Source organism: Epinephelus moara, chromosome 3, assembly GCF_006386435.1.
Source record: "Epinephelus moara isolate mb chromosome 3, YSFRI_EMoa_1.0, whole genome shotgun sequence".
Lineage (NCBI taxonomy): Eukaryota > Metazoa > Chordata > Actinopteri > Perciformes > Serranidae > Epinephelus > Epinephelus moara.
Genome location: NC_065508.1, coordinates 2,845,087 through 2,861,811, shown reverse-complemented (window position 1 = coordinate 2,861,811; position 16,725 = coordinate 2,845,087). Strand labels below are relative to the sequence as shown.

The 16,725-nt window shown below is 40.8% G+C and overlaps 2 protein-coding genes across 5 annotated transcripts; one reads left to right on the top strand and one right to left on the bottom strand.

Moving 5' to 3' along the window:
* Window positions 1–6,356, top strand: mogat3b (monoacylglycerol O-acyltransferase 3b). The gene is made up of 8 exons (XM_050040170.1): window positions 1–434; window positions 845–935; window positions 1,148–1,255; window positions 3,825–3,895; window positions 4,195–4,399; window positions 4,868–5,042; window positions 5,159–5,343; window positions 5,423–6,356. Exons 2-8 carry the CDS (start codon window positions 854–856, stop codon window positions 5,575–5,577), a joined length of 981 nt encoding a protein of 326 aa, XP_049896127.1. The 5' UTR covers window positions 1–434; window positions 845–853; the 3' UTR covers window positions 5,578–6,356.
* A 1,156-nt stretch (window positions 6,357–7,512) lies between these two features.
* srrt (serrate RNA effector molecule homolog (Arabidopsis)) lies at window positions 7,513–15,798 on the bottom strand. 4 transcript variants are annotated; one of them, XM_050040158.1, is made up of 20 exons: window positions 15,713–15,798; window positions 14,978–15,100; window positions 14,695–14,823; window positions 14,467–14,613; window positions 13,872–14,060; window positions 12,052–12,221; window positions 11,364–11,548; window positions 11,171–11,281; window positions 10,918–11,080; window positions 10,664–10,812; window positions 10,493–10,554; window positions 10,277–10,355; window positions 9,902–10,087; window positions 9,650–9,820; window positions 9,340–9,493; window positions 8,677–8,870; window positions 8,373–8,523; window positions 8,104–8,196; window positions 7,907–8,009; window positions 7,513–7,760 (listed from the first exon to the last, which is right to left on the bottom strand). In XM_050040158.1, exons 2-20 carry the CDS (start codon window positions 15,094–15,096, stop codon window positions 7,685–7,687), a joined length of 2,631 nt encoding a protein of 876 aa, XP_049896115.1. In that variant the 5' UTR covers window positions 15,097–15,100; window positions 15,713–15,798; the 3' UTR covers window positions 7,513–7,684. The 4 variants fall into 4 exon arrangements, with proteins under 4 accessions (XP_049896115.1, XP_049896117.1, XP_049896118.1 ...); XM_050040160.1 differs by having other exon boundaries at window positions 7,896–8,009; window positions 15,713–15,731; XM_050040161.1 differs by having other exon boundaries at window positions 7,896–8,006; window positions 15,713–15,731.
* Between the last annotated feature and the right edge of the window lie 927 nt (window positions 15,799–16,725).

The window sequence follows — 16,725 nt, the reverse complement described above, 5'->3', positions numbered from 1 at the left end:
GCAATATTTCTGTTACAGTAACTGTGGTAAAAGAGAAATTTGTGTCCGTTCATGAGGAGATAAATAGAGAGGTCTACTTTTTACATTTGCATGTTTGTATTATTAGGCTGAATAATACCATCAGGACACATTGACACACAGTGTTTTTGGCCACTAGAGCGACCAAAGGCAGAAGAGACACACAACAACAACCCAATCATGAAATCATTGCATGTCCTGCAGGAGACACTACTCAGATCTAGCACACAAAGTATCCAACGATAAAACTTTGTCATGTTTATCTCTGAAATTGCTTTGTTGTGTGTCAAAGTATCGGGGGAGTGGAGTTGTTATCAGCAGCCTGACATGATCTGGTCAAAGTGCGTCCTGTGTGTTGTGCTTTTTCTCCACTGGTGAATCCGCATCCATTCAAATTAATTCTGAACTCTGTTAAGGTAAGTGTTATGTTTTATACTTAGCAGTGTGATCATACAAGTTGTGTCATGTCGTCTTGATGACTTTTAGGCAAAGATGTTTTGTGATAGTCGAGCTTGGCTGAGAAGTTTTATTTGTGAGCTCACCTGTCAGCTTATTCATGAGTAAGTTATTTCATCATGCTGCTGTCTGCATTGAAAGGTTTTAAGCATATGATTTCCCTGAAGGAAGATTAAGAGCCTCGTTACTGTTGCAATCAGACCTCTATCATAAAGATGGCTATCATAAATGTAATTATTATCTCAGATAAAGCAACGTTTGTCATTTCTTCAGGCATTAAGTGTATGATTTATACACCCATGACCTTTACTGAATGCAAGTACAGTTTAAAATGTTAGTGATTGCTGAAAATTGATGGTATGGCCTCCAGGTTGCAGGAATGACTAAAGAAAAAACTCAGTGGAAGGAGTTTCTAGAGGTAATAAGTACCCTGCAATGGGTGCTGTCCTTTCTCTTCTTAGGTAAGATCCCACTGCATTAAACCTTTCTGAGTTTGTTTAACATGGCACTTGAAAGTCTTGTCAAAGGATAATTTTTGCCATTGTTACATTAGCTCACTTGGTAAATTCACAAGCTTGTCACTGCATCTGTAAAACAACACTCATTCATTTTTATCTGAGCTAATCTATTCCACCTCTCTGGTATTGTCCGATGTGGCACGGTGCAACTCCAGGAGTGGCCTGCATTATCTTGATGGTGTACCTGATGTTTACCTCACTGTGGCCGCTGCCCACTCTGTACTTCATATGGCTGGTGATGGACTGGCAAACCCCTGAAAGAGGTAAAGGAGATGACATCATTCAAGTATCTACTCAAATAGAAGAACTGTACACATCAGCTGTGTCTCAGTTCCATATTACAAGCTGGCTCTGTAGTGGAGGAGTGACAAAATAAAGTTTACTGAGTCTGTAGAATAATTTTTTTTTTCGTGTGTTGTTGGTGGACTATTTTCCCATGATGCATTCCACAAAGAAATTGAGGAGTTACGCGCAGCAGGAGATCATTAAAGGATAACTTAGGTATTTTTCAACCTGGGCTCTATTTCCCCATGTGTATGTGTGCGTATGATTCATAGGTACAACTCGTTCTAAAATTGGTTCAGTATTGAGGGAGGCGGATGCAGCCGGGAGCCGCGAAACGAGCTAAAACGGTAACGGGGGCAAATGCGTCCCGTATATGTTTGTGCATTAAAAGTGCTTTTTTTCGCCACTGACCGGTTCAGATCACCAGTGCTATCTCTGTAAATAGCATAGTAAGATTGGAAAATCCCTGTAGTCATGTCTAGTAAATGCGAATGTGGGCATAAAAAGAATTACAATATCTAAATATACCAAAGCAGAATTTATTGTTTACATTTCACACACTTTGGAGACACGTTCAAACAGACAACTGCATCTTCCTCTATCGATTATATCGTATAATTATGAATTTCTACTGCTGAAAAGGAAAATAATCGAACATTGTTTATATAACATTACCTCCACTGTGTCTGTAGCTCTCTCTACTCGTGGGGCAGCCGTTTTCTTGAGGAAGAGGTGTTTCAGGATTGGATGTCTTCTCTTCTTCGGCTGGCAGTAGTCATCTTGGGAGAAGTGAGCACTGCAGACCCGATGGTCTGCAAGGCGCAGTGTCTGGACAGGAGTGTTAGCATCCATTTGTAGCACAACTAGCCACAACTTCAGCATCTCGCCGTCCGGCAAAGGCAGCCTATGAAAGCTGTACGGGGAGTTGCGCGACATCCTGTTCTTGCAATTCGGATAAGCACAAACACAAACCATTGTTTTCAATCGACGCAGTAAAAGCTCTCAGCTGTACTCCGGGAGAACCAGCGCCACTCTGAGCGGCGCTCAGCATGGCTCCTCTGTTTTCTTCCGGCAACAAGCAAGGTCAGTGGCGACAAAAAGCACTTTTAATGCGCAAACTTATACGGGACGCATTTGCCCCCATATCTACCGTTTTAGCTCGTTTCGCGGCTCCCGGTTGCATCTGCCTCCCTCAATACTGAACCAATTTTAGAACGGGTTGTACCTATGAATCATGCGCACACATACACATGGGGAAATAGGGCCCAGGTTGAAAAATACCGAGGAGAGAGAGACGCAAATACTTTTGAAACTGGTGCTACATGTCCAGAGAAAACAGAGGAAACAGGGCTGTATTATTGTTCGCAGTCATCCAGGTCATGGTAATCGTAAGAGCCAATCGCTTTACCCAACCGATAAACACCTCCACTGGTGGGTGATGCAATGTGAGCTTGTCTGTTTTGACACAGGAAACAATATGGCAGCCAGCTGGTTACAGACAATCTCTGATTATGGTTAAAACAGTGAGCTAAAATATGTTTATCAGAACATTTGAGATGAGAAATAGGCAACACAGTTAACAGAATCTTAGTTAATATTTTATCAGCACTTGCTAATTTTTTATCTCAGTTTTTTCAGCCTCCATTTTTATATACAGGAAATAGCATGGTGCCCACTTCTTGTTCATTAATTCTCGTATTACAGACAAACAGTGCACTAAAGCATGTTCCTGGATTCATTTTAGGTGAGAAATAGACAGAACAATGACAGAATCTTGGTTTATATTCGATCAGCACCACCTAGTTTCACAGTTTGATGTGAGTTTTGGCTATCTCGCTCTGTATCCACTTTTATACTCTTTGTTTCTGTGGTGGTGGGGATACGGTAATGCGGGAGTACAATCTGTAGTTTGAGCAAAAGCCCTAGAGCCAGCAAAAATCCGATGCTAAAGTGTCATCTGAGCTGAATTGGGTGCTCGTAAGATGGAGGGAAGTTTACCACAGTTTACTTACACATACTCTCAGACAAAGCTGTTTAAAAATCGGCAAAGTATCCCTTTAAAACTGATCATGTATGATGGCAAACCAGTTGTGAACAACCCAAAAACAGTTTGATGACATAACTATGACATGCAACAATGGTCCCATTGCTGGAATCAAACCCAGAACATTGCCGTAATGTGGCATGCCCTGTAACCCCTCGGCTACTGCGGTGTTCCATGCACAATTAATTTTGTTGATGTTTTCAGCTGTGGGTTGTTTCTCGAATTCCTTTGTGCGTTGCATTGTGGGAGAATAGTGCCCATCAACACGCTCCTGTACTCTTAGATCCTCTGATCACATCACCATCTGCCCGCTTGACTGTCATGGGTTCTAGAGCCTTCAGCCATTCTGCCCTCTGCCTTTGAAACTTTCTCCCACATGACATTGTTGTCTTGTTGAATTGGTCACTGCTTTGTATTTCTTTTTTTTATACTAACCACAAAAAGAGTATTGCATGAAACTGGGTAACACTCAGTGATTCTAAGATTTCTAATGTCTCCATCAGGGGGCAGGAGAACAACATTTGTGAGGAAGTGGAGGGTGTGGGAGCACATGAGAGATTATTTTCCAGTCAAAGTAAGTTTCACTCTGTATCTTTTGGTGGGAACACATAGACGTGACAGATTCAATGTGGCTGGTCAGCAGCATAACAATTTTGAAACAAAATGTAACCATGGTATTATCTGCTGTGAGTCTTTATCGTGGCAGATTTACATATATTGCAATTAATTTAAGATTTTTAAAAAAAAAAAAACCTTTTGAAATCTTTCATTTGATGACATAATAAACTGTATAATGAACGTGGGTTTGGTTTTCTGGCTATCAGCAGAGATTGACTGTGATGGACTCTGTTAATCCTTCATATTCTTGCTCAGCTGGTGAAGACAGCCGAGCTGAATCCAAACAGAAACTACATTTTAGGTTGCCATCCGCATGGTATCATGTGTGTCGGAGCCTTTACCTGCTTCAGCACAGAGAGCTGTGGCTTCACTGAGGTGTTTCCTGGAGTGCGAGCCACTCTGGCGATACTCGCGGGACTTTTCAGGATACCACTCTTTAGGGAGTACGCAATGAGTGCAGGTATTTATAACAATATTCAACTAAAGTGCTGAACTACTGACATCAATCATATTGACCACGTAAAGGGGAACTATGCCTGTTTTCAAATTCTTGCATGTTATTCCCATGGTCTTGGACAGTCCACAAATATTAATGAACATGAAAAAGTCTCCCAAAGACAAGTGCTGAAACTCAAATTTGTGATATGATAGGGTATAAAGTCTGGAGCTGATCTATTGACAATGAATTGGGAGAGATGCTATAGATGACACTGCGAGAAGCAGCATGAAGTTTGAGACGTACTGGTTTCTGGCTTTGAGATAGAGTAGCTCATGTTCCCAAATATTGATTGAACTTTCTAAGGCCATGGAAATAACATATTAAAATTCCTACTTTGGGTGGTGTTTCCCTTTAAACCCTCCTGAAGTACAACTGTGACTGCAAATAGAAGAAAAACATGATTGTTCCTGTCTTACTTTGTCTGATCAGGTCTTTCTCCAGTCAGCAAACCAAGCCTTGTCCACCTCCTTTCAAAAAGCGGCAAGGGAAATGCAGTGGTGATTATGATAGGTGGTGCTGCTGAGTCTCTGGCATCCTCTCCTGGAAGCCACACGGTGGTCGTGAGACACAGAAAGGGATTTGTCAGGATGGCCCTGGAGTTTGGGTGAGAGCACTCTTCAAAACATGCAGGAAAAATCATCATTGAATATCATTATCATTAAGTGTAGCCAGCAGCCCACAGCTGGACACATTGATGTAACCTCTGATGATCTTCCACAGGGCTGATCTGGTACCTGTTTACTCATTTGGGGAGAACGAGCTCTTCCGGCAGGTGATTCTCTCAGAAGGCAGTCTTGGTCGGAGGTTACAGGACCTGTTTAAAAAGATTATGGGTTTTGCCCCGTGTCTATTTGTTGGTGAACACATGGCATTCCTGCCCTACAAGACTCCGATCACCACTGTTGGTGAGTGTTTCATTACTCTGTAGAAAAGGCCTAACTTCCTACAATGAGCCTGTTTACTCTAACGCTCTGCTTCTTTCAGTGGGAAGTCCAATGTCAGTGCCAAGACGTGTCACACCTACTGAGGAGGAGGTCGACCACTATCATGGACTGTACATGGAGGCTCTGTCCAAGTTATTCCACGAGCACAAGGTCAGCTGTGGACTCTCTGAAAGTCACAAGCTTGAGATCATTTAGACATTTCACTTCCACATGAACTGTGTAGCAGTTTTTATTTGCTCTTTTTGATGGTGCTCACCCTAAATAAGGGTGCAGCTCTGATGTGATGAACCTGACCTCAAACAATAGATTGATCCTGCAGGTTTCTTTCTTTTTTAACATGAACGCGTGCCTTACATAATGACTAAGATGTGATGACCAGTATGTGGGAAAGTGTATTCACGTTTGTCGTATTTGAACGATTACTGCATTTCTAGTGTGATTACACAGTAACAGCAAATGTCTGATGGGAGGAAAACATGCATGAAATAAGTTATTGCTTATGTGAAAATGTGTTTGCATGCTTGCTAAAAGAAATCTCACCAGTGCATTTTCATGAAGTGTGTAAATGAGATCCAACAATGACACTGTGCTGCAGCTCTTACCTGTGATTTACAGTACGACCAGGACCAACTTCAGAATGACAGCACTTACGTTTCATTTGTAACTGGAATATTTGTACATGTTGGTGTTGCTATTTCTGCTAAGAAGATTGTTGAATATTTCTTGCACCACTGCAAAGGTTCTTCAGTTTTCTATTTGGCAGCTGTTGCAAATGAAAAGGCCAGCAGCACATACATGTAATTCAATGGTTTACCCAGAAGAGGGCAGCCATTCATTACATCTGCTTCACTTCCTTTTTCTACAAGGGCTGGGAGTCTCGGAGCATGTGCCACAGAAAAAAAAATCATCAGCACAAATACACAAAAATACATCTTGTTGAAAATGAAAATAAACTCCAAACATTAACAGCTCCTCTACGTTATCCCTGTATTCAATGCTCATCTTGATTTTAAATGCAGATGTCATACATGTTCTGTTCATTAGTATCTTGTCCTTTTAAGTCTGACTGGCTGCTTTTGCTGTATTATCTGGTTGCTCTGATCCGCGCATTTTTTATTTCAGAGTTTCTACACATTTTTCATTTCAAAATTCCAGACTTTTCCACACTCAAATTTCTAGACTTCTTTGTAGATTTTTCAGACCATATCTAGACTCACAAGTCAGTCTATAGAAGCCGGAGATTTCTGATTGTCTGGTGGCGAGACTAGACCATATCTGACATCTGAGCACAAATAGCTAGAATAAGTGGATTTAAATCCATCTGTTGATATGCACACTATGTTTGCTATTATGTTATTATTACTGCCAGAAGATTGTAGCTTGGTTCTGTAGCTCCTTCAAATCAATTTACACTATACTGATAAATACTATTATATAATTGTCTCCCCGTATGTTTCAGTCCCTTTTATTAAATAAGAACTGAAAGAGTTTGAAAAAAAGGTCTGTGCAGCCTGTTTTATTCAGCATGCGTACATGGAGACGACAATAAATGCAGCCATAAAGGTATCCATACGCAGTCTGTATATTTTTCTGACTGCTACATTACTGTGTATCCCTTAAATGTTCAGACAAGCTTAATATTTTTTTCGTACTTGTGACGCTATTCAAAGATATTGCAGTATTTTCTTTCAAAGTAATTTGATTGCAGATATCCAGATTTGGTTCAGTTATGAGGCACTTAGGGCAGAGCTGTGCTGCAGGCTGTGACGTACATGTACAGGTGTACAGAAAGCTCTGTGCAGGAGTGTGTCTGTCGCAGCTGTACCTCTCGCTTTGCTTTCGACGACATCAAGCTCCCTCTGGCTGGCACTCTCTCACAGTGGTAAACATTTTGGCTGCGCCAGCTGCCTGTTCCAAACATCATTAAAAATACTCTGCTTTTATGATCAATTAATTTTACAAATTCAGAATTTTATATCTTATAATAGCAATAGCCTGGACACGCAAATTATTTCCATACTTAATTTTCTTTTTCCCATACTTATCCAGACCCCCAAATGGCTAAAATCCAATTCCATTCCATACTGCCCAGGGACCCTGTTATTTGATGAATCATTAAAAACATATTAATATTGTTTGATCACAACTTTATTGAGGAACCAGTTTACAGCAGACATTTGTTCTTGTTGCACAACATTTACAAAATGAAATATTTAGGAAAAGAAAGAACCTAATCACTACAAAAAGCAACAAGAGCACAACACTGCTAAAGAGTGAAGACTGAAAGGAGCGAGTGAACCTTCTAAAAGAAGTCCATATCATCTGGTGCATCCAGGTCACGGTATTCGATGATGTTGCGTGGATCGCCGCGTGACATTCTGAGATGGTTGAGGGTGCAAGGAGAAAGACAAAGACCCAAAAGGAAGAACAGAAACGACCATAAAAAAGAGGTTCAAAATAAGCCAGTGGCAGAAAAGGTAGACGGCTCATTGCAAAATAAAAATCACACGTACAGTGGTCTCACCTGAGGTTGCGTGGCTTTCCCAGGTAGCCACCTTGTCCGCGGAAGTTGTCGTAGTTGCCTCTGCCTCCTCCATATTGGTTGGGAGGGTAAGGAGGTCCACCTGCTGAAAAGGACGACTCAGAATCAACTCAACGGTAGAGGTCTGACTGACAAACACATTTCCACTAAACTAAAAACAGTGAAGTTGGATAACATACCACCGTAGCCCATCAGTGGTGGACGAGGCTGTCCAAAGGCCATTGGACCCTGAGGACCTTGAGGAGGAAATGGCATGGTGGGGGACAGCAAACCTGTAGGACAAAACCAATGAGAGAAGGAGTTCATATTGTTGTAGACAAAACATGATTCATTATTTAACTCCTGGTGCACTGCAGTAAACTGATTCACTTATTCAATCAGTCTGTGTTGAAGTACTAAAAACCTTTAATTATGAATATCTGAGTCGTTAAGATAGAAATGTTGTGACCTGGGCCTGGAAGAGGAGGAAGTTTCATCTCTGGAAGCGACGGTCTCTTGGCATCCATCAGAAAATTGTTAAAGAACACTACTTCCTTTTTCACTTCTTCAATTTTGTCCCCGTGTTTGTTCAGGATGTGCTTCCGCACAAACTCTGGGCCCTTGAAATTAATTTAAAATGAACACTCTTAAGCATAACAGCAAGAAATAAGTAACAAAACAGTGAATGACAATGCAAGAAATGTGTGCAACAGCTAATGGTTTTGCAACCTAAGAATCACAACACCTCCACATGTTGTTTGACAAACACTCACCTTGAATTTCTTGCCACTCAGTGGGCAGAGCCATTTGTCCTTCCCCAGCTCTTGAGTGTTGGCATTTACAAACTTTTCCACCTCCTCCTCGGGATCCTTGCGGCCCATCTTCCTCGCCTCCTCCTCAGACAGGATTTCTTTTAAGCTAAACAAAGGACTCAGCTTCTCCTCCATCATCTTCTGCCACTGTTGCACTGTAGCAGAAAAAACGTGACAGATGTGAAATAGATTATAAGAATGGTTAAAAGATATGAAAAGATTAAGCACTCAATAGGGGCCTAAACTCACTGTGTCCCCAGTGTGTCAATATACCAATGTATTTTTCCACATATTTTTTAGTTAAATACTACAACTTTGAAATCTACATTAAAAATACATAATGTGTGTTGTTAAGTGTAGCATACATTACACACATCTAGAATGTTTTAGTGTTAAGTTGTTTAGAAACTGCAGCAAAATGGAATGAGAGCCTGTGGGCAAAACAGTGTGACAGAAAACTGTAGTCCAAACACGGCTAATTATAATAATACAACAATTAAAATTCAACTTTCAACTTCAGCACACAAAGCTTAACAGGAGCACACACTTCTGCATGTACTTACTTTCTCTCTTCCTGCTACATTCATCCATGTTACATAACAACAACAAGAGAAGCACACTGACCTTCTCCATGTGTGATGCGGTTCGGAGGGATGGGTCCACGAACGTGGATCATGCCACAGCGATTGGGCATCTCATCCTCACTGGGGTATTCACAGGTGTTGTAGTAGTCGATTGAATGCACGATACGCAGATACAAGATCAGACGATCCAAAACCTGGAACGAGGGAAATGGCAAAGAAATTTTACTTGATTCACTATTTTAGCCAGTTGTAGCCATCTGAATAGCCAACAAGAATACAAGTAACAAAATCAATCTGCTTTAAGAGAGGGCAGAGAATAAACAGATGAAATAAAACTGCGATATTCAAACCTTGGCTAGTTTGTCATCCCTCTCCACACTCGTCTCTGCAGGGTTTCCTTCTTTGGTGTTCTCCTCAGGATCCATCCCACTCCCGGAGCCCAGGAGCTCCTCCTCCTCAGCACTCACCTCCTCTATCAGGTAATCTGTGATATTCTTCAAGATGGGGTTCTGCGCCGGCAACTTTTGAAATCACAAACCACACATATATTAATAACTAAGTTACAGCAAGATCATCTGAGACCTTTGATTGCGGGGCTGTACCTCTGTAGTCTCTTCCTGGGACTTGCTGCTCCACAGGTCTCCTTTATCATCCAAGGCATGAATGAGCTTGGCAGCCAGCTTGATGTCGTTGCGGAGCACCTGCTTGTGCTGAGTGATGCCATTAATATTACGCACCCTCCGGGCCAGGTCTCTATTTACCCCTGGAGCCAGTTCACAGTCTCGCAGCTGTGAAAGGTAAGAGAGTAAAACAGGAGTTTTAACGGCCTCAAGTGCTATTTAGGAGATTACACAAGTAACTAGAGACCATCTGGCGATGGGATCACACAGGCCGCCACGCCAATCCGCGCACTATGCTGCATATTAAAATCAACTGAAACAGTAGTAACAATCAACAGCTGAGACTGGCACACTTACACGAATATTCTGAAGGTTCCAGCAAACCTCTTTGATGTTGACGCTACGGTCAAAAGTCACCCAGCAACGTCTAAAAAACCTGAACAGCAGAGGGTTGATTTAACCATTATTGTGTAATTGTGTGTAGTCTCTTGCTTCACAAAATGTTTGACTAAGTAAATCAAACAAACATCATTTTCAAAGTAAGACATTAAAATCATGTTTTGTTAAACCAACCTGCGCTCTGGATGGGGGTCAGACAAGCAAACACGCAGAAAGCCAGGGTATCGCCGGCAAAGCTGAGAGAGAAAAAAGAGATAAAGTTTAAACAAAGCCCCGAATTATTTAGTGCCCTCAGTGACTCTACATCTTGCCGGCCATTAACACTGCCACCTGTGTTATACTCACAGCAATAATCTCAGCTTTGGAAATGGTCGGGGCGATGCTCCTCATGAACAGAGAGCAGGTTCTGTGCAAAGGACGCGGTCTGGGAGAGTCATCTTTGGGTTTCTTCTCTTCTGTGTTCTCCTCTTCAGCATTCTCCTTTGGTTTCTCCTCTTTATCATTAAATGTGATAGAGCAAATTGGTGGGAACAACTATGAGTTATCAGTACTGAGGATGTAGACACTGTATAGTAGGCGCTATGAATTTGATTCCTCACCTTCACCCTCCTCTTCCTCTTCCTCATCCTTGTCTTCTACCTCTTCCTTCTTCACAGGTTTGTCAGAGCAGTTGGAATTTGAGTCAGAATCTGAATCACTGTCGCTCTCTGAGGCGCTGCCTTCATCATCGCTGTCTCCGCTGCGCTTCCTCTTTCTTCTCGGCTGATGAATAAAGATGAGAACAATTCAGGCTATTTGGTTAATTTCGGTCTCTCGTTAGCAAACACTTTCAATAATGGAAGCAATACTAACTTTCTTGGGTTCAGGCGTTCCTTCTTTGGCAGCTTCTTTCTCTGCCTCATCTTTCACATCCTCCCCTTCTGTTGCAGCAGCTCTTTCTGTGCTGGCAGAGTCACTCTCCTCCTGTGGCACAGTTTATTATCATCATCATCACAGCACTGTGAAATCTACTGCTTGGCGAAGACTGACAGAGAACAAAACATACCTTATCATTTTTGTCTTTCTCTACTGACGGTTTGCGGTCTCCGTCCAAAGTTTTGAGGTCTTCTCTCTTCGGAGGTTCAGGGCCCCCTGAAACAGATGCCGACTTCTCCCTTTCTTCCTCCTCTTCAGATGGCAGGTCCAAGATGCGAAGATCATGATCCGTCCCTCCCTCCATCTTTATCACAGCTGAAAGCAATCAAGAGGGGAAACGGTTCAGGCCATGCTTTTCTTCAGGTATTATCCATTACTTATAGGTAAGGCATCCACAGGTATCAGACACTAATGCTTTTTTAGACATTGTGAAGATAATTTTTGACCAAATTTAAGATACATTTTTGGACAAAACATCTTTTCTCAATAAACTATTGGAAGCATAAACGTAAGTGGTATATGTGTGGCCCCGTGCAGGAAGGTTTTATGTAGGAATAAGGTGATTAGAGTGAGTCAGATTAATCTACATTTTGCCAACAGGTAAGTGCAAGTATAAAATAAAAAGATAGCTATTGGCTTCAGTGGTTGGGTTTTGAAAATATATATATATATATATATATATATATATATATATATATATATGTATATTTAAAGATGGAACAATGAAATCAAATAAAATGTTTGCAGCAATTAAGACCTCAGAATATCACATTTAAGACTATTAATGACTTTTAAGACTTGCAGACATCCTGACTCACCTGCATCCAGAACCTTGATGATGGCTGGGGTCTGTTCAATGTCCAGTGAGACATTATCAAACCAGCTGTTTTCCATCAGGAACACAAAGACATTCAGACGGTTGCGCAGGGCACCATGGGCCTCTGCCTTTAGTCGGCTGGCCTCATCTGGGTGATACTTGGACCTGAACCTGCGTCCAGAGTCAGGGTCCACAAAAAAGTAGGGAGGGAATGATGGGGGTTGGGATGAACGGGATGTAAAAGTTAGAGAACAAATACATATTATATATCCATGTTGCAACTGTGGTGTCATACTATACACTGAGGAATATCATATATTCAATGTATTTTTTAATCCTGATGCTTGTTGGGAAAACTTAAAAATGCCAAATTCAGCCAGTGGAATCAAATTAACTACACAGACTATCATCATTAAGACTGTGATCTCTGTAATCTCTGCAGCCTAGTCCCTGTGTCATGTCATTCAGTGTGTGCATGTTTTGACTTTGTGGTTATAACAGCTAATAATTGCAAACTCACCAATAATTAAGGAAAAAACACAACAGAGAGATTATAAAATAAAGCAATTACATATTCAGAATTTCACATTATAAATGTTGATCATTGAGTGGACTACAGTTACCTTTTGTTCAGCCAGTTTATTAACAAATTAATACAGAGAGGGGTCTCTTCTGTGAAAGTGCGCTCCACTTCACCCCAATGGTGTGTCTGTATACACACAAATTTTGGGATTCGATTTGATCCGCATATAAAAAGAAAGTAGCGTAGAAAAAGCAGAAAAGAAAAAAAAATATCTCTTTGCGCGGAAGACTACTAGACTGTCTATCTAAGATCCCTGGTACTGTGTGTCTAAGAGCAACTGCATTGTGCGCAGTGCATGCCCTTGCTGTCTAAGACCGATTCTTGCTGATGAGCTCCACTTTTTCTCATCTTCAAAAAAACGTCGTCAACGTAGTAGTGGGAGGGGAAGAAAAATGGGTTATGGCAAAACAGAACAATTTTGCATGATACCTGTGAAATAAGTGTAATAAGCATTAACAGGCATTATACAACTGGAAAGGTTTGAATGCTAAATAAAAAAAGAAAATCAACCCAAACAATGAGGACATTTTTTTTGTCAAAGCTACATGTAACTGAACAAAAATGTACTTAAATCTTTCAGTCATGTGATTGAGAATAGAATTTAAAGCTTTTAAAGCACAACATAATGTGCATGGCAGGGCTGTTACACTGCTGAGGGCATACATTATGTCCATCTTCATTTTGTCAGATGTAGGTTTTATCAACACCTACTGAACCCTCTTTCTCCTACAACACATTTAGTATCAAACAAAACAAAAATTTGTGCACTAAGGTAGAATGTGGGTTGATTTTCTTCTTTTACAAACTACAAGTATGACAAAAGTCATTAGTAATTAACTCTACTGTGGGCCTGGTCCTACTACATGGGTGGAACTGTCCTTGGGCTATTTGGAAAGCACCTGAAACATGTCAAAAGGCTTAGGTGGGGGTATAATATTTTCTGGTCAGGGTTGGTACAGCAAATAAACATATAATTCATATAATAAATATGACTTCCTTAATGTCCCATGATACACCCACCATAGGACCAGGCCCAACCTATTGGACTGTCTAAAAACAGCAATTGTATCAAAAATAATAATGAAATAAGCAAAAAAAGAAGGAGCTGTAAAAATCTGGTGATGACAATCATAGATTAAATTACTATTTAGTATAGTTCAATACAAAAAAATACCTATTTCTCAACTACATTAAAACCTACTCAAATACATGATTAGTAAAAGCAACTGAGATCGTACCACTCTTCATCTTTATGAGCCAAAAAGAAGTCCTGCATCTGCTGCCGGCGGAAGTCGATCTTGTACTCATTGTAGCGCTTGACTGCCTCGGTCTCATCCACAGAATCATCCAAGGACAACAGGAACTCCTTAAAGCTCTTCATTATGGGAGGGGGTGGACCTAAATCCATGTCATGGATGTTACCGAGCCTAATGGAAGAGACACAAGGTGAATATAGTTATGAAAGGGCAAGCAAAACTGGTAGCTTTTTTATATTTTATGCATTAGTTGTGTGACAAGAGAACAAAAACATTACGTGAGTGTGCTGTGTATAAGTTCTCTCTATCTTTTTCTGTGTGTTTTTAATTTTGACTTCTGTGCAGCCCATATTTTAACATGCAACTACATACTTTGTTGTGGAAATTCTTGTTAATTCTTCCTCAGTGTTCAATATCGCCAGGCCATTACATTTTTGTTAACAAAATTAATACTGAGGGACAGACATATTGAATAGTTGTAAGAATTATTAGAAAGTTCCTGCTGAATCCTTAAAGATGTGTAAAACAACATCTAATTTCAAAGCTCAGGCTCATCACTTCTGATTACATCTCTCACCTCGCCTGAATGGGGATGCCATGATGAGGCTGCATGAGGTGCAGATCAGGATGGCCCCAATGCTGCGGTGGGCCAAAGCTGGGCCCTCCTCCACCACCATAACCCAAGTCGTATCCCCCACGGTAAGGATCTCCACCATGGTCATCCCTGCCAGGAGCAGATAAAACAGGTTACACAACAGCAGATACCAGTCACAAGATTGTGGTTTTGTGTTGCAGGTAATCTCACCAGTCTCTTCTCATGCGCTTTTGCTGAGGACTCATGTCATGCCTGGGCGGGGTGAATCTCTCCCTACGACCTCTGTCATAATCCCGATACTCTCCTCGGCTACGCCGTTCCCTGCCCCTGTCCCACTCTCTGAAAAAACATGACAGAAACATCAAAACTCAGTTACTCAGTGTGAAAATACCAAACAGCCACCATTGAGATATATTTGGTTGTACAGATGTCTGCATGAGGTTTAACTGAATCCTGACTGACAGACAGTCTTCTCCACACCTGTCTTTCTTACCTGTCATTCCAGTCATCTCTGCGTCTGTCTTCTCTCTCTCTTGAACGGTCATAGTCACTTCTCTCCCGTCTGAATTTGTCCCTCCTCCTGCGATCGTACTCATCATCACTGTCTCCCATCTCTCTATGAAGAAAAAGAAAAAACACATTTAAGTTACAGTGAGGTATGGCTGTCTTTATCTTACTTGTTGTTACATGGAGCCTGCTTGTGGCCGAGCGAGCACGGTAACAAGAAGAAAATACAACTAATAATATTCTAATATCATTTCAATTAACGCCTATTCGTGCTCTTTGTTCTGATAATTCAAACGGGTGTGGATAAATGCCGGTATACTGGGATAAACAATATCTAAAAGATGCTAACACAAGGTTACTGACATGGCCTCCTGCCAAAGCGACGGCTAACGCAGGTTAAGGTGTTCGTCAAGTTGCACACCAACAGTGACTGAGCGTAGGGCGTGGATATCCATATTACCAAAGAATTTAAGATAGAAAAATTTAACACGTGGGGATAAAGATGTGGCTTCTCAAGGCTAAACAAAGGGGAGAGCTATTGTTGTAGTATGGGTTAGCTAACATTAGCTAACAGGCTACGTTAGCTAGCGAGAAAGGTAATATGGCTCCAGTCCATTTAGTGCGAGAGACTGTTCGTTTATTTCCTAAATAAGAAAATAACCATTCTCGCACTAGTTTAACTGCAACTGACACGATATGTCGTAAAAGAGCGTACTGATACCTCAGTATTTATTTGCTTGAATGATGTTTGCGTGCTTCCTGTCCTTCGCCACTTCCTTGTCTTCTTCGTGATGTTTTTGCGGCGGTGGACGAAAACAAAATGGCGCATTACCGCCACCAAATGGTATGACGCTGAAGTGCGGATCAGAAATGTTTTATTTTTCCCATTTGTTGCCCTTTAAATTACTCCATCCTGTATGTATCCTGTTTATATTCTGTTTCCAGCTCCTTAGTAAATTAATATTTTTACACTGAGTAAAAATTTTAAACCCAATACATTTTTTATGGCTGCACCATTCCACTAAATGTAAATATTGCAGATGCCCCCTATTATTTTATATGGTTTTAAGTTATGTCTTTGTCAACAATGTTGTGCTGCACAGCGTAAGTTGGTAACATCTTACTCACCGTTGTTAGTGGAATTTAAGATGTTGAAGCCACTGATAATTGTAGCCTGATTTTAATGTAAATCTTGTTTATTATAAATGAGGACTAACTTCAGACAAAGATCCTACACCAGCCTTTAATTATTTGGCTTTCAGTAACCATGGAAGCAAGGAGGACACTTTTCTCTGATATAAAACGAGAAAGCAGACATTTCTAAGAGAAAATAGCTACTTAATAAGTGGTCATAATAATAAATGGGATAATTATTTTTTACTTTGACATGATAACCAAGCCAGAGTGAAATATTTAAAAAGGGTTTTTCCATTTTAGCATTTCCATTTCTGCTTATACATAACATGAACATAGGTTAAAGGATATATTCACATTTTCCAAAACAATAATCACATGCCCATATTTACATTGAAAGAGTTAAATTCTGTTTGGTGTTTTCCAGTGAAACTGTCTTTTCAGTATGAGAATCCCTCTGTGTGTTTCCACAGACGGTGCTTCTTTGCTGAGCTGGAGTGTAGGAATACTAACAGAAAGAGACTTTTGTATTTTAACATTGGAAGATACCAATTTAGATTGTCTAACCCAGGCTGCTGGAGCCTTTTGTCCACCACCTCT